The 26076-nt window shown below is 36.9% G+C and overlaps 2 protein-coding genes and 1 long non-coding RNA gene across 3 annotated transcripts; 2 read left to right on the top strand and 1 right to left on the bottom strand.

Annotated features, from left to right (window-relative positions):
- Positions 1 to 857: 857 nt before the first annotated feature.
- LOC112744352 (uncharacterized) lies at positions 858 to 4006 on the top strand. The gene is made up of 5 exons (XM_025793952.3): positions 858 to 1561; positions 2387 to 2485; positions 2978 to 3022; positions 3157 to 3294; positions 3410 to 4006. Exons 1-5 carry the CDS (start codon positions 1154 to 1156, stop codon positions 3734 to 3736), a joined length of 1017 nt encoding a protein of 338 aa, XP_025649737.1. The 5' UTR covers positions 858 to 1153; the 3' UTR covers positions 3737 to 4006.
- Positions 4007 to 5136: 1130 nt separating this feature from the next.
- On the top strand, positions 5137 to 7062 carry LOC112744354 (uncharacterized). Its single transcript, XM_029292536.2, has 5 exons — positions 5137 to 5229; positions 5637 to 5732; positions 6075 to 6123; positions 6263 to 6396; positions 6573 to 7062. Exons 1-5 carry the CDS (start codon positions 5137 to 5139, stop codon positions 6966 to 6968), a joined length of 768 nt encoding a protein of 255 aa, XP_029148369.1. The 3' UTR covers positions 6969 to 7062.
- A 16363-nt stretch (positions 7063 to 23425) lies between these two features.
- On the bottom strand, positions 23426 to 25780 carry LOC112744350 (uncharacterized). Its single transcript, XR_011871439.1, has 2 exons — positions 25681 to 25780; positions 23426 to 24352 (listed from the first exon to the last, which is right to left on the bottom strand). It is a non-coding gene; the product is annotated as an uncharacterized lncRNA (long non-coding RNA).
- Positions 25781 to 26076: the final 296 nt, after the last annotated feature.

The following is a 26076-nucleotide window of genomic DNA, read 5'->3' as shown; positions in this document are numbered from 1 at the left end:
TCCATATTTTCACCGTCAGTGTGCTTGAATTAGCATACATTAAGCATAAAACCAGAGCTTTGGTAAAACAATTTCATTCAATGCAATTGTAAATTCTGGAAAATACTGCTCTCGAGTTTTTGTTTCCCCAATTGTTTTACTATCCACAATTGTATAGAAAGGAGCTGTAAATAATATATTATTGCTTCCTTTGTTTTAGATCAATAATATCACCGTTAATAACAATAATGGAGGGTTTTGTGAAGGGTTTTTGACATGTACTAAGGCAACCATGATAAGTATACGTTAAAATCAGCTATCAAAATCAGATATTATTATAGAATACATATTAAAATATAAAATATACATTAAGAATAAATAAAATTATACATATATTTATATACAAATATATTATGATTAATTTTAGTGGTTTTTTTTTTAATGTGTAAATAGTATTTTTGTTTTTAGGCATAAATGAATTTTTTTAAATTTTTTATTAGAAAAAAATTTAATTTTAATATATTATTATTGTAAATTAATTTTATACGTACATTTAATTATGTAATATTATATTAATAAAAATAATTATTTTTTATTTTGACCACGCACATAATTATCTAAAAGAACGAATTTAATTAAATAATTATATAAAATACTAAATAGTTTATGCTGTATCAAAATTTAAAAAAAATGATTTGTATAAGATGATTCACTCCTAATGCAAGATGATGGATACAAGTACAACAATTAAATTCATAACAATTTTTTTATGATAAAAATCATCTTAAAATAAGGAAGACTACAAATGAATGAATGATCATAAACTAAGATTTTTGTAGTAAAAAGTATAAAGACACCGCGACAAATCTTCTAGGCTTAATAATAAGGGGGAAATTCTGTTTGGGGAAAAAAGTGAAAAAAAAAAAAAAGAAAAAGGCAAAAGGGGAAAATGGGTCGCTATTTTTGTTAAGAAAGCAATCACCTTTGAGTTTAGTTGCCAAGTTAGTTCATCATGACATCCTGCAAATGTGATTGCGCTTGTTCTCGTTTCTTCACGATCCTTCGTTCCCCAAATCATAGAAAAATTCTGCCTCAATCGAAAAGGAAGAAGAAGAGAACGAAAATCCACAACACAATTTCCTCTGTTGTCGAAAAGTTTGCACCATAATCTGAAATGGGTCGTCGGCAAAATGACTCAGGTTTCGGTAAATTTACCCTTTTGTCCCTCTTCCTGATGGGTGCTATCTCCTGCTTGGCGGTATACCTGTTTCTCACTGTGGTTTTCAGTCCCAACAACACTACTGCATCTCTTTCTTCAATGGAGCACGTTGATGGGGTTGATGATTTGCTGAACCATGAAGAAGGAGGAGGAGAAGAAGAAGAAAGGCCATGTTGTGATGGGGTTGAGCATTTGGAGCTATGGGGTGATGCCGTTAAATGGGGTAGTGATTTTAGGGTAAATTCTTCTAAGGAATGTTGCATGGCTTGTAAGAGGATGTGTAGAGGTGATGGTGGAGCTTGTTTGTGTAATTCATGGGTGTTTTGTGGTGATAGAGATGCATGTGGACCTAGATTTGGTGAGGTATTGCTATGAATTCTGCATTTTTGTTAGCTTAGTACTATTGAATTCTGTACCTATCATGGATGTTGATAATATGCTTATGAAAAGTGAAAAAAAAATGGAATAATATGATGTATCTAGCATCTAGGCTTATGTTTAGTGTCCTTTTTTTATACCTCATGCATGAGCACAATTATGTTACTAGAATCATACATTGGTTGATCCACTTATTTGATTGGTCAGTTAATTTTGTTTTGGTAACTGGAACTTGATGATTTTGAGAACCTTTGACTGACAGCTACTATAGTGTACCTGTCTATTATCATGTAGCATTTGGCAGAGTTGGTTGGTTGATGCAAATACTTAATAGTCTCTTTTTAACTGTCTTACATATAAAAATTCATATTTTTTTTCAGTTTTCTAGATCATATCAAGAATGTTTATTTTGTCATAATTAAGCATTTCTTAATGGAATTACGCACCATATCAAGATCTAGGTTCCAGCCTGGGACTCTTCCAATATTGCATCCCATTTGAAACTGGTTGGGTTGGTATTCATGAGGTGTATAGAGTAGCTGCTGTTATGTAGCTTCCAGTTGACCAAAAAGATGTGTATGATTTTATTTTATTTTTCTGTCTTATTAAGGGATTATGATTTATATTTTGGAATTTTGATTGGGCATCATAGTGGCTTCATTATAAAGACATACAATTTAGTAGGTTTAGCATACTATTACTTCAGATGAACAACTCTTTAAGGTCAAAGGATGAGATATTCCTGTATTTGAGGTTTAGAGTTTTAATGCACTTTTCCTAATACTTTTATGTTACCTCCTCTCGTTTCAGTGTTGGTTAAAAAGACAGAAGGATGCATTAAACCCTGAACGACGAGACTTGGGAGATAAAGTGATGTGGACTTCTGGTTTAGTCTTTGATAAGGGAGAGGTAGGATTGCTATATGAATATGATGTGATTAGTTGGTACTGCACATACTAATCTGAGATATCTATCTTTATCAACTTTTCATGGTTTCAAAAATTATATAAGAAGAAATTTACAGAACAAAGTGAAAATGACTACAAAGCCAAGGGGGATAAGGAATCCTCCTTAGCATAAGTACTCTGAGCCTACTGGAGCTAGTGTACATTTATTTAATTTGTTTTCTTCTATGATCTAGAACTAGAAGAGAAGAGTCACTTAATTATCATAACTGAGTATGTATAAATTGTTTCTTTTTCATAATCTTAAAGTCTTAACATTATTAAGGTACATCTCATTTCTGTTAGAAATCTATTTGATATATAATCCACGCCCTATGTTTATGACAAAATATGCTGATAATCTGTTTCCACTATATTGTATCTTGTGCTCTTACTGTCTTAAATGTATGTCTTTCAGCTGTATATTTATCTGTTGCTTGTATGTTTGTAATTTCAGGGAATTGTTGGTCTGGAAACTGACTATGGAATTCTACGTATAAAAGTGAGTATTCTACACATGTTTACGTCATCATGTATCTGACATTCATTGGACTCTTTCACCTTGGTTTTGTGTTCAGGATGCTGAACACGTCTTCCATTTAGTGAATTGACTCTTATCAACTCTCTATGCTACAGCTTTTTCCTGACTGTGCTCCCCAATCTGCCTCCTACATTCTTGAGTTGTTGGCATTGCCTCACTGCATTGGGTGCCAGATTTATCGTTCAGAGAGCCGAGGTAGCTTTTGGGATTCAGAGGGAAACCACATTAAGAAGGTAAATTTCACTATGTTAACAATTGTACAAATTGTGCTTTATCATTCTGATGATTTTTGAGGTTTATGGATACTGGAAACATATTCAGTGTTTATCGATTTGAATGTTGATATAGGCTTCATTTGGTCCCCCTTTTGCGCTAATCCAAGGAACATTTGAATCGATTGGTTCTACGTTCAAGGATATCCCAAAAGAGTATTGTCCGACCATAAGAAGAGGATCTGTAGCATGGGTTGGTTCAGGTCCAGAATTCTTCATCAGCCTGGCTAATCATAATGAATGGAAAAATGCATACACTGTCTTCGGTTCCATACTATCTGAAGATATGGAAATCTTGGAGAAAATTGCTCAGCTTCCGACCAAATCAGATGTTTGGAATGGCATTCATGTTGCTGCCTTGGAGAATCCGGTTTCATTACGGTTCCGGAGAATTACCACATAGTGCAGAAACCGTTAGATTGTTTTTGGTTCCATTCATTTATTCTGAAGGTTTATTTTATTCCTGTTTAACTATAGCTGATTTTATATCAAATTGAGTTTATTTCAACTAGTTTGGTAGGTATCTATGTGGATATTTCTTGATTCACTAGAGATGTAGATAAGCTGAAGGGTTCGTTTTAAAATTCAGCTCATTATAAAAATTAACATTCAATGTTAAACCAAAATAACTTGTTTTTTAATACAACTTGGAAGCCTGCCATATGTTTCTTCATTTAGCATGTTTTTGCGTATAGTTAAAGTCTCAACCATCCTATGCAAAACACAGTGATTCACTTATATTTTGAGTCTAGATAAATAACAATAAGTACATCATAACTTTGCATCCCTGGTTTGTGAAGATTGAATTCTCCAATTGCAATTTATGGAGAAATAGGAAAATACCATGGTAAGGGACATTAACCCCTACCTTTAAAGAGTGAATATCAGTACTATAGTCCATAGGTAACAGAATTCCACAGCTTGTTATGCTCTTCCATCCATTGAATACGAATGGATACTACCATGAAGAGAGTACCAAATAAATGAATAGTGAACAAAGATGAACATTGAATAATTAAACACGTCCATCCATAAACCATTATCTTATCAAGTATCACACATGGCTAACATTAGCAAGACAGAATAAGTTGTTAGGTTTACATAGTCCAATTTCACTTATTTAAACACAACACAAAGCTGTATGAGTCATTATATATTCTCCAGAGTCTGTGTTATGTCATTTGGACTGATCACTCTTCCCTCACTCTCAGTCCTCTCTTGTTATTGTATAGCCATGCATCATAGACCACCCCCAAAATCATCAAACCGGCTACCAAGAAGATGCCAACACCCCCTACGGCAGCAAACCATATGGCCGGCATCTTGAATGTCTTGCAATTTACGCCAATCCCAGAAGCCTTGCGTGCTAGATCAGCGAAATAATATAGCGGCGCATACATCATGAAGGGCATAAGAACACATTGTGCTCCAGGATGCACACGCCAGAGCAGGATCACCTCTAGAAAAATACACCCAATGAAGGTGGCGATATCTACCATCTCCGGTAATAATGTGAAAAATGCTTCTCCAAAATTCTGATCGGTGTCTGAAAAGTTTCCAGCTTGGAAATCCAATGTGGCACCGTGTCCCAAGAGAAGAACTTGGATCACAACAGCCCCAAACAAGAGTGTGCCACGGAGTTTAGGATCCATTCCTTTCATCCTTGGCCATAGAAAATGTAGAAATCCTTTCTCAGATGAGATGTTTGTTGTAAGAGGATCAACATTTTCAGCGTCTGTGCTTGTCTAAACAAAGAAGAAGAAAAAATAAACGGAGGTTCGAATTAATACATATAGTATTTGCATGACTAGAAATGAGGTCTGTGTCTCATCCAATAACGATGAGAATGTGATGAGACTAGAAGAGGATGCAAAGCGAAGTATCTGTAAACTAAAAGTGTGTCAAATTAGTCAAGCTATCCAATCCGATCCGCATCGAATCCAAATGCAAATGCCGAGAGATATACGCTGGGCCGAAGCCGCCCAATTTCTCAAAAAAAAAAAAAGTAAAAAACAAATCTTTTTTTAAACAATTGAGGCACGGAAAGCAACTCTTACTCGAATCAGAGACATTGCCTTAGGATTCTGCAGCAACTAAACAGAAATATAGTTTAAGAAAGAAAACATTTGAGCCAGGGAGGGAACAGATGAAATCAGTTGTGCAACAAACAACTACCAACATAACATCTATCTACTCTACAGCCTTGGTTGCAATTTTTTTCCGAATTTCCAGCAAATTAATTGCAACTTTGATGGCGATGGCGATGATAATAACTAATAAGCCAGAGCAGAAGAACAGGCTAGTGCTTACAAAGACAGAAGGATGCATTAAACCCGGAACGACGAGACTCGGGAGATAAAGTGATGTGGACTTCTGGTTCAGTCTTTGATAAGGGAGAGGTAGGATTGTCATATTGATGTGATTAGTTGGTTCTGCACAGATTTTCATGATTTCAAAATTATATAATAAATTTACTAGACAAAGTGAAAATGACTACAAAGCCAAGAGTCACTTCATTCTCATAACTGAGCATGTATAAATTGTTTGTTTTTCGTAATCTTTCAAATCTTTACATTATTAAGGTCGATCTCATTTCTGTTTAGAAATCTATTTGATATATAATCCATGCCTTATGTTTATGACAAAATATGCTGATAATCTGTTTCCACTATATTGTATCTTGTGCTCTTCTTGTCTTTCAGCTGTACATTTATCTGTTGCTTGTACCTTTGTACTTTTAGGGAATTGTTGGTCTGGAAACTGACTACGGAATTCTACATATAAAACTGAGTATTCTACACATGTTTACATTATCATATATCTGAGATTCATTGCACTCTTTCACCTTGGTTATTTTATGTTCAGGATGCTGGACATGTCCTCCATTTAGCTAATTGACACTCTTATCAACTCTCTATCCTACAGCTTTTTCCTGACTGTGCTCCACAGTCTGTTTCCTACATTCTTGAGCTGTTGGCATTGCCTCACTGCATTGGTTGCCAGATTTATCGTTCAGAGAGCCGAGGAAGCTTTTGGAATTCAGAGGGAAACCACTTTAAGAAGGTAAGCTTCATTATGTTAACAATTGTATAAAATTGTACTTTATCATTCTAAAGATTTTGAGGTTTGTGGGATACTGGAAACATATTCAATGGTCGAAGCCTTGGTCTTATACACATCAAGGTTTCTGATTTGTTCACCCTGGTATGATGTGTTCATCGAGTTGAATGTTGATGTAGGCTTCATTTGGTCCCCCCTTTGCACTAATCCAAGGAACATTCGAATCCGTTGGTTCTACATTCAAGGATATCCCAAAAGAGTATTGTCCTACCATAAGAAGAGGATCTGTAGCATGGGTTGGTTCAGGTCCAGAATTCTTCATCAGCCTGGCTAATCACAATGAATGGAGAAATGCATACACTGTTTTCGGCTCTGTCCTATCTGAAGATATGAAAATCTTGGAGAAGATTACTCAGCTTCCAACTAAGTCAGATGTTTGGAATGACATTAATGTCACCGTCTTGGAGAATCCGATTTCGTTACGAGTTCCGGAGAATTACCACTTAGTGCAGAAACCATTAGATTGTTCTTGGTTCCATTCATTTGTTCTAAAGGTTTGCTTTGTTTCTCTCTAATTAGTGATGATGGTCTTAATGTACCTCTCTACATGCTTGAAGAGACTTTTTAAAAATAAATGTAATGTAGATATATTCAGTTTCAGGCACCAAATTATATATCTCTCAATATTCCTTTATACACTTGTTCGGTAGGTCGGTTACTGAACGGTTCGGGTTGTGATCCGAGATGATGATTGGGGCTCGTCGAGTCGTGGACTGTCGGCCAGCGGAGTGCGAGGTCCCGAGTACTTCGAGTGAGAGAGAGGGGGGTGCCACCTGCAAAGACACTCCGACGCTCTTGTCAGTAAGGTGTGCAGGCGGATAAGGTGATAGAGTATATGACGTACCTCTGGGGGAGTGCAAGCCTCCCCCTTTATATACCTGTCAGAGGTGGGCCCGATGAGAGCAGGCCCATGTTTCCAGGGAGGTTACCCCTCAGCTGTGCATGAGCTGTCCTAGACGCGTGTCCGAGGTCGTTGTGGGGCATGTGTCCGGTTCGGGTGGCGTCCGGGTCGGGTCAACCCGCAAGGACTCTGGGCCAGGCCGTAATAGTGCCCCCAACGCGCCAGTGATGTTCGTGGGAGACATCGATGGCGCGGGATTCCCTCGTTCGTGTGTTGTCGCCAGATCGGTTGTTCGCGGGGGTGACGTGCTCCCTGTGCGCGTGTCTCTTGGTTGCCAAGGCGACCGTTTCGTCGCTTCTTTCTTCGCGCTGAGCATTGAATGCTCATAATGGGTTACTAAAATCCCGCGTGCAAAGACCCTTTTACCCCTGGCCTCTTCGCGCTTCGTGCAGCGGTTTTTAAACAGTTTCTTATTTCTTTTGTTCCCACTTTTGCTATTCCCACTTTCTTTTCTCCCTAATATCCAAATTTCCTCCGTTTCAAGCGTTTTTGTGCCTCTTCAGCCACTTTCAAGTTCCTTCGATTAATTCAGGTATTTCTAGAATCCTTCTCTTTTCTGTTTTGTTCTTGCGTGCTTGTTGTATGCGTTTGTTTCGCCATTTTTACTGTTATGTTGCTATACGGCTTTCTGATGATAGGTAGAGTATTAGGGCAGGGGTACCATTCCAGGGTAGATTTTTAGGTGGGTTGCTTGGTCCATACTTTGATCTTAACTGTTCAGTAGGATGAATTATAGTTTCTGGGTATTTTCCGAGCTCCCGATCTCGTAGACTAACGGAGTGGTACCCCGCTGTAGGTATGCCTCGTGTCGTCTCCCGGGCTTCCCCTTCCGCGGCCAGCTATGATCCGTACGCTTGGGTAACCTCGGATGTAAAGGATTCGCCAAACCAGATGGATCTGGCGGAATTGACGGAGTTCCGGTAGGCCGGGTACTTGTGCGGGGGAACAGACGAAGAGGCCAATTATGAGACCTTCGTGCCTGCCCCCCATGAGCGGCTTTACGAGGTCAATCTTCATTCTCCCCGTATTGCCGACTGGATTTGGTTTTACAAATCCATGTTCACCCAGGTTGGGGTTCGCCTTCCGTTTTCCGAGTTCCAGATGTCACTCTTGAATCGGATATCCGTGTCTCCGTCGCAGCTCCACCCGAACAGTTGGGCTTCTATCCGCTGTTTTGAGATGGTGTGCGAGTATCTCGAGCTGCCGGTGTCGGTGGATGTCTTCCTTTTCTTCTTCAACCTTACCAATCCTTCCAAACAAGGGAAGGCGAGGAAAGGGTTCCTTTCTTTCCGGTCTGCCCAGGGTAGGAGAATCTTTGGTCTGTTCGAGGATTCCTACCACGGGTTTAAAGATAAGTTTTTCAAAGTCCGTCCCGTTAGAGGTCGGCATCCCTTTTGGTTATCCTTGGAGGGAGAGCGCCTCATCCCCACTTACTGGAGCTTTGGGGCGGGGTCAAATCCTTTTATTAAGGTAACGTATAAGAGGATGTCCTCGGTAGATAAGCAAATAGCCGATGTGCTATTTGCTCTTTTTGAGAAGAACCCCGTGAACCCTCATCTCCTTATGGGTGAACGGGAGGCCGCCAGGAGCTATATCCGTGAGTCTTCTTGTTTTGTATTTTTGTGATGTTTATTATTCTTTGTTTTATCTTATCTAACGGCTAATGTGTTTGTCCGTTTGTTGCAGTGGAGATGTCTGCTACAGTGACGGGTCTTGAGAACCTGATGAAGACCTTCTTCGAAGAAAGTGATGACGAGAAGGCCGCGGAGAAGGATGCCGGGAAATCGGCTGGACCCTCCGAGGAGAAGGAGGACCAGATTAAGGCCCCTCCCCAGGATACCGAGATGATGGGTGAGAACCAAGAGGGGGCGCACGCTTCTCCCCCTCCCGAGGTCATCGTTGGCGGGCACTCGCCCTCTGTCCCTCCAGAAGATGACGATGTGGAGCTCATCCACACCCCTAAAAGGCGGAGGGCGTCTTCGAGCCCGGAGGGGGCTCTCACCATCATGGAGAGGAATTTTGATGCCACAACTTTTATTGACTCGCAGCTGATTCCTGGGACAGAGGAGCATTTCCACGGTACCGATCTTGCCGGGCAGGCGAGATGGATGTATCGGACTTTGCTCCGGGGGGCCGTGATAGCTCGAAAGGCTGAATTCGAGTTGTCGGGAATGCAGTCCCTTCGGAGGAAGCTCGAGTCCTCTGTCAAGGCAAACAATGACTTCAAGGTGCAGGTTGAGCTGCTTCAGAGCCAGTTGTCCGAGATGGGGGAGAAACTCAAGGCGTCCGAGGAAAAGGTGACGTCTGCCGAGGAAAAATTGAAGGCTTCCGACGAGACGGTGGCCCGTTTAGCTGAGCGGGAGATGACCTTGGAGAGCCAGCTGAACGCCGCTCAGGGTCGGGTAGCAGCCTTGGAGAAAGAACGTGACCAAGCCGTGTCGTCGGCTAAAGCCGTTAAAGTCGAGGTCGAGGAGCTCCGGAAGAAGCTGAAAGCAACCAAAGAGCAAGGGAAGAGTGCGATTTCTATGACTGAAGATGCCCTGAAAGCCCAAGTGAAGATCGTAGCTCCCGACTTCGACACATCGGCTATTGGGGTCTTCAAGATGATCCAAGACGGCAAGATTGTCGACATGCCTAGGAAGTGACTTCTTTTAACTTAGACATTTTGATGTAGATTGGTTGAACGTTTGTTGCGTGTTTTGTAATTTGACACTTCCGTAACGTTTATGTTAGGTTGGTCGTTTGGCCGAATGGCCGTTACAATCTTTCGCCTTGCTCGTCGTATTATTTTCGCTAACGCCTTTTCGTGATGGGCTTATTGCTTGTGCCCGTTTTGTCGTCTTTATGTTGGTAACGATTCGGACCGATTTGGTCGTGTTGTCGCCGCGTTAATTGTGGCTATGGTCTATTTGGCTCCCGGGGTGATCAGTCCCGGGCTGCCATTTTAGGACGCAATTGTTGTGAAACGCGTATTGGGAAGTAACGGATAAGAAGGAGGATGTTTTGACAAGTGAGAATTAATCATCAGCTAGGCAAGCTCGTTAATATGGCAAGTATTCAATAAGAGTAAATGGCTAAAAAGTGACTAGAAATTAACATGTCAATCAGAGCGAGCATACATAAGTCCGCTAGGCCTCCTGGTCGGTTTGCCCGAGTCAGGAGTAGAATCTTCTTAGGTTACCTGCGTTCCACGTTCTAGGGATTTCTTTGCCGTCAAGTCTCTCAAGCTTGTAGGCACCCTTGCCAAGCACCTCTCTAATTCTGTAGGGACCTTTCCAATTTTCCGCCAGCTTTCCTTCCCCAGGAGTCGGCAGACCGACGTCGTTGCGTCGCAGGACGAGGTCTCTTTCTCCAAAATCCCTCCTAAGGACTCTAGCGTTGTAGCGCAGGGCTATTCTTTGCTTCAATGCCGCTTCTGACAAATGGGCCATCTCCCTCGTCTCCTCAACCAGGTCCTTTTCTACCGCTTCGTCCACACCTACGAGCAGTAGCCGCGGGCTCGGTTCGCCGATTTCGACGGGTATCACGGCGTCGACCCCGTATGTTAGGCGAAAAGGGGTTTCCCCCGTAGCGCTTTGCTCGGTTGTTCGGTAGGACCACAGGACCGAAGCGACCTCATCGGCCCATGCGCCTTTCTTGTTGTCTAGGCGCTTCTTGAGGCCGAGTAGGATGATCTTGTTTGCGGACTCTACTTCTCCGTTCGTCTGGGGGTGTTCCACTGAGGAAAATTTTTGTTTTACCCCTAGGCCGGTGAGGAACTCCGTGAATTTCTTGTCAGTGAATTGTGTTCCGTTATCCGAGATGACGATATCCGGGATCCCGAATCGGGTTATCACCTGTCTCCACATGAATTTCCTGCAATTAGAGGAGGATATGCTGGCTAGTGGTTCGGCCTCTATCCATTTGGTGTAGTAGTCGATGGCCACTATGAGATACTTGACTTGTCCTGGGCCAACCGGGAAGAGTCCTAGGAGGTCGATTCCCCATTGAGCGAAAGGTCGTGTGGTCGTCAGAAGGCTCAGTTCAGAGGCCGGCACCTTGTGGAAATTGGCGTTTTGTTGACACTTTACGCACTTTCTAACGAATTCCTTGGAGTCCTTCATCATTGATGGCCAATAGTATCCAGCTCGGATGATCTTCCTTGCTAGGGCTTTGCCCCCGATATGGTGGCCGCAGCATCCCTCGTGGACTTCTCTAAGTACGTAGTCCATCTGGTCGGGATGCAAGCACTTCAATAGGGGCTGGCTGAGCCCCTTTCTGAACAGCTGTCCTTGTATGATTGCATATCTGGCCGCCTCCCTTCTCAATGTTTTGGCAGCCTTCTCGTCGTCAGGCAATTTGCCGAGCTCCAGGAAGTTTATAATGGGGTCCAACCACGAGGGGCTTAACTCCGTCAGATGGAGGGCGACCGTTGGCTCCTTCGCCATGCCCTGAATGAGAGACCGGTTACCCGCCCCTGGCTTTGTGCTCGCTAATTTGGACAGGAGGTCCGCCCGTGTGTTCCTTTCTCTTGGGACGTGCTGGATCGTGACCTCTTGGAACTGACTTGTCATTTCTTTAACCTTTTCCAAGTATTTTTGTAGGAGGGGGTCCCGGGCTTGGTAGCTTCCGTTTACCTGTGAGGTGACGACCTGTGAATCACTGCATACGTCGACCTTCGACGCCCCGACTTCCCGCGCTAGCATTAGTCTGCTTAAGAGAGCTTCATATTCCGCTTGATTGTTCGACACAGGGAACTCGAACTTGGTCGATTGCTCGTATATAATTCCTGCCGGGATTTCTAAGATGACCCCTGCTCCCCCGGACGTTTGGTTGGAGGCCCTGTCCACGTGGAGCCTCCACCGTGTTCCCGTTTCCTCGGGGGGATCACCCGTTACCTCAACCAAAAAGTCTGCCATTGCCTAGGCCTTGATTGCGTGCCGGGGCTCGTACTGCAAGTCGTATTGGGAAAGCTCGATGGCCCAGGTCATCATCCTACCAGCCAAGTCAGGTTTTTGTAGTACCTGGCGAATTGCCTGGTCCGTCCTCACGACTATACGGTGACTCTGGAAGTATTGCCTTAATCTTTGGGAGGAAGTTAGGAGTGTAAATGCCAGCTTTTCCAGTTTGCTGTACCTCAGCTCGGCTCCTTGCAGAGCCCTACTGACGAAGTAGACCGGCTGCTGAGTTTTCCCTTCTTCTCTTACAAGCACCGATGCGAGCGCTTCCTCTGTTACTGCCAGGTAGAGGTAGAGTGATTCTCCGGCCTTGGGCTTCCCGAGCACAAGAGGCGCTGCTAGGATCTCCTTGAAGTGGTTGAATGCCTCCTCGCACGCCGGGGTCCATTCGAATGCTATTCCCTTTTTCATCAGATTGAAAAAGGGTAGGGCTTTTGCTGCCGATGCACCGAGAAAACGGGATAAAGCCGTCAGCCTTCCGGCCAATCGTTGGACGTCTTTGATACAACCCGGGCTCTTCATCTGGAGAATCGCTTGGCACTTCTCGGGGTTTGCTTCTACCCCTCTTTGGGTGATCATGAATCCCAGGAACTTCCCGGCCTCCATAGCAAAGGCGCATTTGAGCGGGTTAAGCCTCATGCCGTGTTGCCGGAGGGACGCAAATACGCCCCCCAGGTCGCTCAGGAGATCGTCTGGTCGTGTGGTTTTTGCGAGGATGTCGTCCACGTAGACTTCCACTGTCTTGCCTATTAGTTCACTGAATATTTTGTTCATCAATCTCTGGTATGTGGCGCCAGCGTTTTTTAGACCAAATGGCATTACTTTGTAGCAATAGGTCCCTTCTGGCGTTATGAATGCCGTTTTTTTCTCGTCGGGTCGGTGCATCGGTATCTGGTTGTACCCAGAATAGGCGTCCATGAAGCTCAGATACCGGTACCCCGCCGCTGCGTCGACGAGTGCGTCAATATTGGGCAGGGGGTAGCAGTCCTTAGGGCATGCCTTATTGAGGTCAGAGTAGTCTACACACATTCTCCACCTCCCATTATGTTTCTTCACCAAAACTACGTTCGACAGCCAGGTCGAGTAGTCCAATTCTCGGATGAACCCCGCTTCAAGGAGGCTGGCCGCCTGCCTGGCCACCTCCTCTGCCCTTTCTTGCGACATCTTTCTCTTCTTTTGGGCCACTGGCCTGGCTTCTGGTTTGACGGCCAGATGGTGTGACATGAGTTAGGGATCTATCCCTGGCATGTCGGCTGGCGTCCAAGCGAAGAGGTCGGCATTGGCTCTGATCATCTCCATAAGAGGCTCCTTCAATTCATGGGGAAGGTTTCTGTTTATAAACGTGAACTTCTCGTCCCCCTCACCAACCCTAAATTTCTCCAAGTCCCCTTCTGGCTCAGCTCTGGGCTTATCTTCTATCCTGGCATCCAGGTCGGCGAGAAAAACTCCTGAAGCTTCTTTGGATTTTTTCCTGAGAGAGAGGCTGGCGTGGTCGCAGGCGACCGCCGTTTCCAAGTCTCCTCTGATGGATCCTACGGATCCGTCATCAGCAACAAACTTCATCACGAGCAGCTTCGTACTAATGGCGGCCCCCAGGTCGTTGATGGTTTTCCTCCCCAAGATAATATTGTAAGCTGTAGAATCTCGTAAGATTACAAAATCGGCCATCATAGTCCTTCGCTTTTGCCCTTGCCCCACGGAGGTCGGGAGCGAGATGATTCCATCCGGCTTGATGAAGTGGTCTCCCAATCCTACCACACCGTGTTGGTGGGTCGCCAGATCGGTATCTCGTAGTCCTAGGGCATCAAAGACATTCCGAAACATGATGTTCGAGTCTGCTCCCGTATCCACTAGGATCCGCTTGACGAGGCCGGTTCCGACCCTGGCCGTGATGACCATGGGGGGACTTTCTGGCATCTCATCAAACCATCGGTCTTCGGGGCCAAAGGAAATGGATGGGAGTACCCGAGAACTTCTGGCAGACGAGGAGGAGACTGCAAGGATCTTGGCGTCTTTTTTCTGTGCTGATTTCGACCTTGGGGCGGAGTTCCTCGCTGTTACTACGTTCACCACCGTGAGACCGTGGTCGTCCCTCTCTGGTTCTCGGCGTTGTCTTGCTGCCCGGGGGTTGTCTTCGCCTTCCTGATCCCAATTGCGTCTCCTCGGCTCCCTTATAAGGTGGGAGAAATCGGCAAGTTTTCCGTCCCTGATTGCCTGCTCCAGGGCGTCCTTTAGGTCGAAGCAGTCTTGGGTTTTGTGTCCGTATCCCTTATGATATTCGCAGTAGAGGCTCTTGTCTCCACCCGTCCTGCCCTTCAGAGGTCGGGGTTTCGTCAGTATCCCCTTCTCTGCTATCTGTTGGTAGACTTCCGTGATCGGTGCCGTGAGGGGGGTGTAATTGGTGAATTTTCCGATTCGGGGGAATGGCTCCGAGGCTTTGCTCGGGCCGCCGTCCCTGGCGTGTTCCCTTGTTTTCTCTCTGCCTTCGTGGTGCCGGGCTTGGTTGTAGGCGGGCTGCCGTTTATTGGCAGCCACGACCCGGCTTACTTCCTCGTCGTTGATATACTCCTTAGCCACGCACTAGATCTCCTGCATTGTCCAGACTGGCTTTGTAGTAAGGTGCTTCCTGAAATCCTCATTCAGGAGCCCATTCGTCAAGCATAAACTCGCCACCGAGTCCGTCAAACCGTCAATTTCCAAGCACTCGTCGTTGAAACGGTCCAAGTATTTCCAGGTCGGCTCCCCGGCTCTTTGGGTCACCCCAAGCAGATTGATCGGGTGCTTGGCTTTTGCGATCCTGGTTGTGAATTGAGCCAGGAAGGCATGGCTGATGTCGGAGAATTGGGTCACCGAGCCCTGCGGGAGGTTATTGAACCACCGTATTGCAGGCCCCGCCAGAGTAACCGGGAAGGCGCGACATCTTACCTCATCTCCTACTCCTTCTAAGTTCATCCTGGCCTCGAAGGCCGTTAGATGCTCCAGGGGTCCTGCGTTCCATCGTACCTCATGTCCGTCGGCTTGTCAAAATGCTTTGGCAGCCGGACCTCGAGTATGGAGCGGTGGAATGGGGTGGCCCCTATTATCACGTGTCCCCGAGTGTTCGTTCTCCCTTCGTCGTTCTCTCGACGGGCGTCTTCGTCCCCTCGGTTCGTGGTACGCCGCCCTTCGCGCCTGGCGTAAATGATGGGGTCTCGACTTCTTCTTCTGGCGCGTCCCCGTTCTCCTGTGCTTTCTGACTCATACTGGGGGCTGGGTGTGCGCCTTGAGCGGCTCCTCGAGCGAGAACTGGTGGGGCTTCGCTCCAGAGTGCGTTAGTCGCGTTCTCTGTCTGTTAGCCTGCGTTCCAAGTCCTGCATCCTGTGGCGTAGCTCTTGCATTATCCTGGCGTGGTTGTCGCCGGTCCCTCCGAAGGGGCGTCTTTCGTGAGTTTGCGTCGTGTCCCTTGGAGGCGACCTCTGTTGTTGTCGAGTTTCCGTCGCAACGGCGCCTCCCCCAGGCACAGGGGGCGCGGCCTCGCATCCCGTCCCAGTTTGGACTAGCACGAAGTCCATCGACGAATCAATTCCCACAGACGGCGCCAATGTTCGGTAGGTCGGTTACTGAACGGTTCGGGTTGTGATCCGAGATGATGATTGGGGCTCGTCGAGTCGTGGACTGTCGGCCAGCGGAGTGCGAGGTCCCGAGTACTTCGAGTGAGAGAGAGGAGGGGTGCCACCTGCAAAGACACTCCGACGCTCTTGTCAGTAGGGTGTGCAGGCGGATAAGGTGATAGAGTATATGACGTACCTCTGGGGGAGTGCAAGCCTCCCCCTTTGTATACCTGTCAGAGGTGGACCCGATGAGAGCAGGCCCATGTTTCTAGGAAGGTTACCCCCCAGCTGTGCATGAGCTCTCCTGGACGCGTGTCCGAGGTCGTTGTGGGGCATGTGTCCGGTTCGGGTGGCGTCCGGGTCGGGTCGACCCGCAAGGACTCTGGCCAGGCCGTAACAACACTCATGATGCAGATAAGTTGAAGGGTTAACTTTAAAATGCTCACTCAATAAAATTAATGTTCAATGTTCAACCAAAATAATGTGTTTACAAGTTTTTATTACTTTTCTTTTACAATATACAATATCTTTTGCAGTACATGTTATTTACGATTTTACGTTAGATTTGTCTCACTGTATTGTGACTGGCAAGAAAATCTTGACGGAGACAATATATTTTTATTACGATAGTTAATGACTAGATGCTATGTTCTGAGTTCTAACACTATATTCCCAAACACTTGGAGATAATTTATTTTTCTATTTATTTTACGAAATGTCTGAAATACAAAAAACAGAGGAAGCACGTTCTATTTTCCCCAAATCATCCACTGATTCACGGCCACCGGAAGAAAAATCCCAATTCAGAAACAGAGGTGTTTATTAAATTTTGCACAATTCTCAATCATTCTAAGCAGAATACTAGCGGCTAACGGGTTAGTGTGAGTCACATTCCCCACAAATATGAGAAATCCAAATCAACATATTTATTAAGAGAGATATCACAGACTTGAACCAAAACGTAAAAAAAAAAAAAAAAGAAAAAAAGATATCACAAATGTGTTGGACGTTATATTTTGAACCAAAAATATAAACATTACATTTGAAACCAAAATGGGCATTAAATTTACGAATCTTTCCAAATATATATACATATCATGATAGCGTCACCAATATGAACAGCATGACAGCGATTATTATTACACGCATTGGAGTCATGCATTTTCTTTAAGTAGCCATCCTGCTGAGGTTGAAGACTTGAGTTTAGAGACAATTTTAATTGATCTTCTTCCGATAGCTGATATTTATTTTTTTAAAAACACTTTTTTGTTTCTGGTAAACTTCTTGAATTCTAAGGTTTGTTAAGTGGCAAGTTCACAACTTTTGTGTTATCATGATAGCATGAGATTCTCTTGTACCAAATCAGTGTTTAATTTGAGTGTCCATGAAATTAGATTGATTAGAACTTGTGCTTCGAACTTGTCGTTATCGAAAGTTTATGTTAAATGACTGCTAAATGAAGTACTATGCCATAAGAAATAGGCTATTATTATTATTATAGTATTTTTTAATTCGACTAATTAAGGACTAAATTATTATAGTTCGAATCTTTATTTAAAAATTTATCATTAGTTAATAAATTATTAACCTATTTAAAATTTTTATACTTATTTAAACAGATAAATAAATCACCTACCCGCGATTTATATCTTAAGAAAAGCATTGTATTAAGAAAAGAAAACCTGACCCATTATACAAGAATCACGGTTGTTGATGCCTTTGATTGGCGCGTAGTGGGAGGAGCATGCGGAAAAAGGAGTGGGAAAAATAATTGAGTCACATGAGGAGTTTTATTTTAAAGTTTAGTCCTAATCATTCATTAAATTAAGTGATCAAATTTGTATAATCTCATATTTCATTTTATTTAACAATGTTTTTAATTAAAAAAATTAAAAATCTTACCGAAATGTAAAAAAAATAATTATCACTTTTTTTATTATAAAAGAAAATGATCACTTTAATTTTAATATTTATATAATTACCCTAACCAACACAACGATAGGTACTAGAGATGCCATCTATTTATGGCATATGTTATGTTACTATCTCTCTAAAAATTTAATGAATAGAAAAAAATAAATAAATAATTATATCTTTAATAATATCTTAAAGTACTTTTATGACTAAACAATTGTTGTTACAAGCAAATAAGACTATTTAAGTGTTAATTTAAAAAATATATTGATTTTATAATAAAAAATATTAATAGATAAATAATACACTTTGTTATTTAATTTTGACCAAATTTTTGGTTAAAAAATAATAATTTCATTTATATTTAAGATATTAAGCTTTAATTTAGTATAATTAACTAATGAACTAGTGTCACAAAGTTTATTATTATTATCATCACTAACTGATTTTTTATTGAGTTGCTTTATAATCCCAGTTATAGTAGGTAAATAAATTAAGATATTAATTTATTTTAGTAAATAGCTTAATTAAACTTTTTTTTAAAAATTTAAATAATAAATTTTTATATTAAAAATAATTTATAAATAAGTTATTTTTTATTTAATTTTTTAATTTTAAAAGTGTTTATTTTAAAAGAAGAGTGATAAAAAAATTTTATTATAAGAGAAGTCATTTTTTTAACTTCTTCGTAAGCACTTAAATAGTTTTTTAAAAAGTTATAATTTAATTTTAAAAATTGCACCAAATATTAATGTTATAACTTTTCATAAGTTAAAAGTTAAAAAAAATTACTTGTGAACCTATTCAAACTGATCAAGTGGCTATAGCTTCTACTTTTTAAAAAGTAGCTTATAAAAATCAGTTTTTAAAAAAATAGCTTTTCAAAAGTTGTAGTATTTATATTTGATAAATTAAATTAAAAATGAGTTTCAATAAGTATAAGTAAAATAACTTTTAAAATTTAAAAATACTATAATAAATAATAATATAAGAATTAAATTTGGATATTAATCAATAGATGAGATTATATTTTAGAAATTTTTTAATTTTAATAAGTACAAGCCAACCTTAAAAGATAAAAACCTCTTCTTTAAATGCTTCCAAAAATATCCCTAATTTTTAAAACTATAAATACAAACACATAAATTTTTTAATTTACTAAACATAAAAATAAAATATTTTTATTTTAAAAAATACATATAATTTTTAAAAAAATTCACTAAAGCAAACTCTAGTATAAGACTTCAATTCATTCGGCTGTTAGTCACCAAAAAAAAAAAAATTCATTCGGCTGTTCATCCATAAATCACCGTGTCTCTGCTTATTTGATCAAGCACTTATTATTAGACTAAAAATTATAGCAGTATTGTGATTAGAGAGCTATTTTATTATTATTATTATTATTATTATTATTATTATTATTATTATTATTATTATTATTATTATTATTATGAGTATTTTTATCCGTAATTATATTATAAAAATATAAATTTTTTAAAATTACGTTAATTTTCTCTTGACATTATAAATTATAATACAAAAAATTTATAAAATTAAATTATTTTTATAAAAAGATTATAAAGAACAAAATTTTTGTCAACTAAGAAAATCAAGATTTTCGTAAATAAAAAATTAAATAATAAAATTTTTAGTTATTATTTTTATGTGAAAGAGTTTAATTTATTATTAATAATTAATATTAATATTTGTTATCTAAAATTTGAAACGATTTAACTTTTATACTTTTAATTAGGTGTTAATTCTATTACACAAATAGAAATAATTAATTTTTATATTTTTTATTTAAAAAAATAATTTTTTTATGTATATAAAAATATAATTATATATTAGTATAAAAAAGTTATATTGATAGTTATAAAATTAACTCAAAATTAATTTTTTTTTAAAATTGAATCTTGATTTTAATTTTTAATCAAAATATTAGTATTCTCTTCAAATTATATTTAATAAATATTTGAAAGAAGAGAAATAAAAATATATAGATTAGAAAGATAAGTAGTAAAAATTTAAAATTAAATAAAAAATCTAAAAAAATTGTGTATATAATAATAATATTTTTTATTTTAATTATATTATTTTGTTAATTTTATTTATTGTAGAATAAAAAGATAGAAAAAATAAAAAATGAGAAAAAAAAAGAGAAAGATAAAAATGAAGACTGAAAGAGGGAGTTTGTTAATTTTAAAAGAAAAAAATTATATTTTAATTATAATAGAAAATATCAAGTGACACATTTTGATTTCTCAAATTACTAATATAAAATATAAATTATAAATTATATATAGAGTGGGAATGGTAGAGAGAAATAGAAAAAGAGAGATAAATAGATAAGAGAATTTAAGAAGTGAGTTTATTAATTTTGGAAGAAAATTCTTTCTCTTAATTTTAATAAGAGAATATCATATGACACATTTATTATTAAATTAGATAATAATATATAAATATATAATAAATTATTTATAGAGTGAGAATGGCAGAGAGAAACAGAAAAAAAGAGAGAAATAGATGAGAGAATTTATGAAGGAAATTTATTAGTTTTGGAGGAAAATATTTTCTCTCGAGTTTAATAAAAGTGACACATGTGACATATTTTGTTATTAAATTAGACAATATAATATAATATAATATAATATAATATAATATATAGTTATATTTTAATTTTAATATTTTAAATTTAATTTTAATACAATTAAAGAAGGTTATGTGGCATATTTTGATTGTTAAATTTATAATTAATCATTGATAATGATATATAAAAGAGATAAAGTAGTTAAAAAAATGAGAGGGATAGATAAAGGGAAAGGGAGGAGGGGAGAACTCTTTAATTTTTAAAGAAAATATTTGATTTCAATCGCAATCAAGAAATGACATGTGACATATTTTAGTTATAAAATTAGTAGGAAGGAAGAAAGAATTCTTTAATTTTAGAAGAAAAGATTTGATTTTAATTGTAATGGAAAATTGATATGTGTCATATTTTGATTGTAAAATTAATAGAGAGAAGGATAAAACTCTTTAATTTAAAAAAAAATTGATTTTAATTACAATAAAAAATAAAAAAGATCCCATTAAATTAGTTGTAAAATTAATAATATATAATAGATTTTAAAAGCAACTATCTCTAACTTATGACACGATTTTTACAACTAATATAGGATCATAGTTTACTCACTAACTACTTTATTACTTGAGGGTTTGATGCATATGCCAGTATTTTCACCCATCAATATATCTTCAATTTGCTTAAAAATTTCCATAATGAAATTGGGATTTAATTTGAAGATATGTCGAATAATGTATGATATAGTACACAGTTATATATATATAGCAGAACGTGATAAGGGTTTTCGGGTATAAAAGAAGAGATAAGGGTTTTTATTGTAGAGAGAAGAGAAGAGATGAGATTTTCTTTTTGGACTTGAGACTTGAGAGATGAGGGGTTAAGCGAGTACTAATTCAATCGTTCTTTGGGATTTCATATTTGTATTTTGATAGATCAATTTTAATGGGATATTTTTTATCAATTTTAATATTTGCAGTAATTAAATTGATTTAAAATTAAAATTTATATTAGATATAACTTTTAAAATAATATTAGTATTAATCAGTAAAAAATATTGTATCATTAAAAAAAAAAAGCCTAATAAAATGTTAATATATCCATTAAATTTATTTAATGAATATTGTAATCTGTTATGTAATGTTGTTAAATTAAAATAAAATTAAATATTAAAATAGCAAATTTCACATTAAATTTTATTGTGTGAAATTTAAAATAAAATAAAATTAAAACCATTAGAATTTCTCTTAGCCTAGCTAATGACCTAATAGTACGACTTTCCTAGGCTTCACCGTTTGCCTTGAAATTTTGACGAAATTTCGGTGAAGCAGCAGGTTTAAATAACAAGCATGCTCCTAAGTTTTTTTTTTTTTTTTTTTTATTCTTTTGTTGGGTAAAAAGGGAATTATTGATTATTAAGCTAATAAGCTTGCATTGATATATGTTGACAAAAAAATTAAAATTATTTATGAGTTTAATTTTGATATATTAACAACGTAATAAATTTTATATAAGTATTCAATTAAATTTATATATTTAAATATTTTTAAATAATAAATTTAAAATTAGTTTTTTTTTAAATCATAACAATAAACAATTGAATGCTTTTATAACTTTTACACTCTTAATACATGAAAATTAAACTATATTTATAAATAGAAGAAAAATACATTATATAATGTATAAGGACAATAAACAATAACTTCAAGAGACTAGTAATAACAAAGTAATTTTTATGAGAAAAATTTAAGATTCTAACAAAATTTATTATTTTTGTTAGTATTTTTAGTTATTATTAAATTTTTTTAGTTTAATTAATAATTGAATAATATATTTTTAACCCATATTTTTAAATATTATTCGTTAAAAATAATAAATTTTACTAGTTCTCAAACATTTCTCAAATTTTATATTACAAAATAATAAAAACGCAAGTTTTCTAGTTGAAAAATGTGTTTAACCTAAGTGCTAATTGTTGAAATAATTAATTTAAGTGACTACTTGCATTGTAGGAAGATTGTTAGAATTATTATATGAAGATGCAACCTTAAAGATTGATATCTATTATGTTGCAGTTAAACTGAAAAATTGATTTATCTTTAAATGGCGATTCCATTGTAATATATGAAAGAAAAGTTGGTTGGTAGATTTAATTCGAATCAAATGAATCGTTTCTTTCAAAAAATCAATTTTTTTAACCTGCAATATTAAATACTTCAATGGTCAAACTTACATCTTCGGGTGAAAACAATTCTATATATACTAAAATTAATTATTAAAATGAGTAATTATATATATATATATATATATATTTATTTATTTATTTATTTATTTATTTATTTATTTATTGTTTAGTTCTATTTTAATATATATTTTATAAGTTTAATTATTTTATTAATTTTTTTAATTTTATTAAATTTATAATTAAATATGTATATATTTTTTTAATTGAATTTATATATTATTTTTAATTTTATAATTAAATTATTTTTATATTAAAAATATTAAAATTAACAAAATATATATTTCTTAAAAAAAATACATGATTAAAGATTTAATTATGTTCTTTTTAGATATCTTTAATTTGTACAGAAATATTCAATTAATTTTAACGTTTTTTATGCTAGGAATTATTTATGTAAGAACTCAATTAAAAAAAATATATAAAAATTTAATTAAAATTTTAGTAAAATTATAATAACTAACAAAATAATTAAACTTAATTTATATTTTATATATATTTTATATTAGTGAATAATTTTAGTATATATATTATATTAAAAATGCTATTTGTACATTAAAATTAGTCACTAAAATCAACTACTAATATATTTGTGTATAAATATATATTGTTTGATTTATTTTTAATGTGTATTTATATTCTAATATGTATTTTATACTGATAGGTGACTTTAATTTGGCGGTTGATTTTAGTGTATACGTAGCATATCTCGTATTATATATAAATTCATAATATTAGTTTGGTGAAACTCTTACCAGAAAAGAAAGATGATAATCTCTTCATCAAGGACATTCACACATGCATGCATACACCGAATGACTGAAATATTACAAATTAAACAAGACAGGAAAATAAAACGGTCCTTACTGTAAACCAGAAAGATGGTATTTGTACATGATGGCACTCCCAATCATAAATTGCGGATCGAGGCAAGAAAAACGATTTATCTTTAATAAATTATACTTACTTTATTAATAAGAAGAAAAATATTTATACGTTTTATCTTTGTATACATCCTATTATCTTTAATGTCCCGAGTGTTTAAAGAAGATATATACAAAAATGGTACAAATATTTTATTAATAAAGCAAGCATAATTCATGAAGCTGATCCGCCAAATGTTGTATTTATAAAATTGATAGCATTGGAGACTAATTTCAGTATTCCCTCGTTTTGGCGAGGCGGTTCCATGGCGGCTACTGCATTGTTTTGGTGTGGTTGCAATTCTACTCCTTGATTCAGCACTCCATCTCTTGGGTGGCGTTGAGTGCATCGAACATAAAATAATCCGACTGAAGAACAAACGAAGGAAAGGCCAAGAGATACAGACATAGCAAACAAGAAGAGAGGCCACGCTGAAGAGCCGAATTCAACAAGAATCCCCGAAAAAATACCTCCCAATTCACTGAGATATATGATTGTCAGAACTATCAAAAGAACAACCTGAAGAAATCGTAATTCTGCTTGGTGTCTCCGAATCAGGTACAGAATTAAACCACAACAAACAAAGAACCCAGCCATCCATGCCATAGTTCTGTTGTATGTACCAACTGCTTTCCCAATACTTATCGATGATGATGAGTGTGCATCTGTTGCAGATGTTGATGGAGAAGTGTTGTACAGCCGATAAAAAATGAAAGCATAACATAGTCCCAATATTGCACCTTCATTACTGTTACCCGCCTCAAAACCTTGCAGGCGGAGAGGAAGGGTACCGTTGTTTTCAGTGTTCGGCTGACAAGAAACGGAGGACATTATTCCAACTGTGTTAGCTAGTTTGCCATCATCTATACTTAAAACACATTATGAATTAATTCATATTCGTATTACTTTAGAAATGTTTCTCAAACTTAAAATTGTTCTTTACAAATTCTATCCAATGCAAGCAAGCAACTGTATTACTAATATTCATGATTTAAATTCCATATATAAAATTAGTCACTAAAGTCAGCTATCAGTATAAAATACATGTTAAGATATAAATATATATTAAAAATAAATTAAATCATACATATATTTATACATAAATATATTAATGACTGATTTTAGTGTACAAATAACATTTCTCAATCATCAGTTTATTTCCTTAATTTGTATGCACACGTAAAATTAAACATTCCGTTTTCAGCTAGAGATAATAGTTGCTCTACTTTATAACTTTATTATTAGAGCAATTAGCCAATTGTAATAACCAATAAAATTCATTATTTTTTATTAATATTTAGTTAATATTTTAAATATTAAATATTAATTTTAAATCTTAAATTTTAATAATATAGAAACAAAATATTTGAATAAAAAAATGTTGGCATCTTAATATTTCTATGGAAAGTATAGGGTACCAATATACTATCTGCCAATTTATTGTCAATAATAATTAATTATTATATTTTAAACACATGTATAAAGAGACATATCCAAAAAATATATATATATAAAAACACTTTCATTAGACACAGTCATAAAAAAGACATTTTTATTAGACACATCCACAAAAACACTTCTATTAAACAATCATAAATAAAAGTTGGCAGAAGTTAGCAGAAATGTTGTTGGTAACGTAACGATATTGTATTTCTATTATTATTATTGGTGAAACGCTCTACTTTATATATTATGTTTGTTAAAAACAAAACCACACACAAACACAAAACAACAACAGAAATATTTCACTAGATGAAACGCACATAAACACACAAATGAAAAATATATCTACATAATATTAAATTAATTTTGACAATATATCTTACCTTAATATTTACAATTTGCCATCGCTATGAAGTGATGACTACAAGTTATCACAGTAATTTATAACTGCTATTTCTTTAAGAAAATTTCTTAGTTATTTTTGGTACAAATTATAACTCTTGCATTAATTTATTAATTGAACAATAATACTAATGAGATTTATAATAAAATTATTTTAGTGTATGTAACATAAATTAGTTAGAAGGACTAAATTCTTTTGTTTACTCTGCAAACACTAAGAATTTCTCTAACTTTAATGACAACATAATCAACGTCAATAATCAAAATGGGAGACAAGGACTACTAGTTCTTACGCTGTCACTAGCGGGCGTTGCAAGCGTGGTATTGTCATCTTCCATTTTTATCCAATAATGTGTTTTTGCAGCCACAATACCCAAGTATATCTGAATGTTCTTGTGACCAAATAAAATGTATGTTCTTATATAATCTCACGTCCGAATTTTTTAATAATTATTCAAACAAAAAAGTTGCTAAGACACCTAATAGGAAACTGCCTTTTCTTTTTCCTCTCTCAGCTCGTGGACTCGTGCTAAGTTGCGTGGGCTCTACCATTTTACTAATACAGTGATAACCTATTCCACTAATCTCTTGTAACAACCACCTAGAAACAAAATTAAATTTGAAGTTTGAAAATCAGTTAGGAGATAAGTTTAGAATTTTGAAATTTTGGATAGGAACCTGGTAACCAC

Source organism: Arachis hypogaea, chromosome 14 (genome assembly GCF_003086295.3).
Source record: "Arachis hypogaea cultivar Tifrunner chromosome 14, arahy.Tifrunner.gnm2.J5K5, whole genome shotgun sequence".
Classification (NCBI taxonomy): Eukaryota; Viridiplantae; Streptophyta; class Magnoliopsida; order Fabales; family Fabaceae; genus Arachis; species Arachis hypogaea.
The sequence above is the reverse complement of the archived record's forward strand: the minus strand, read 5'-3'. Positions and strand labels throughout refer to the sequence as shown.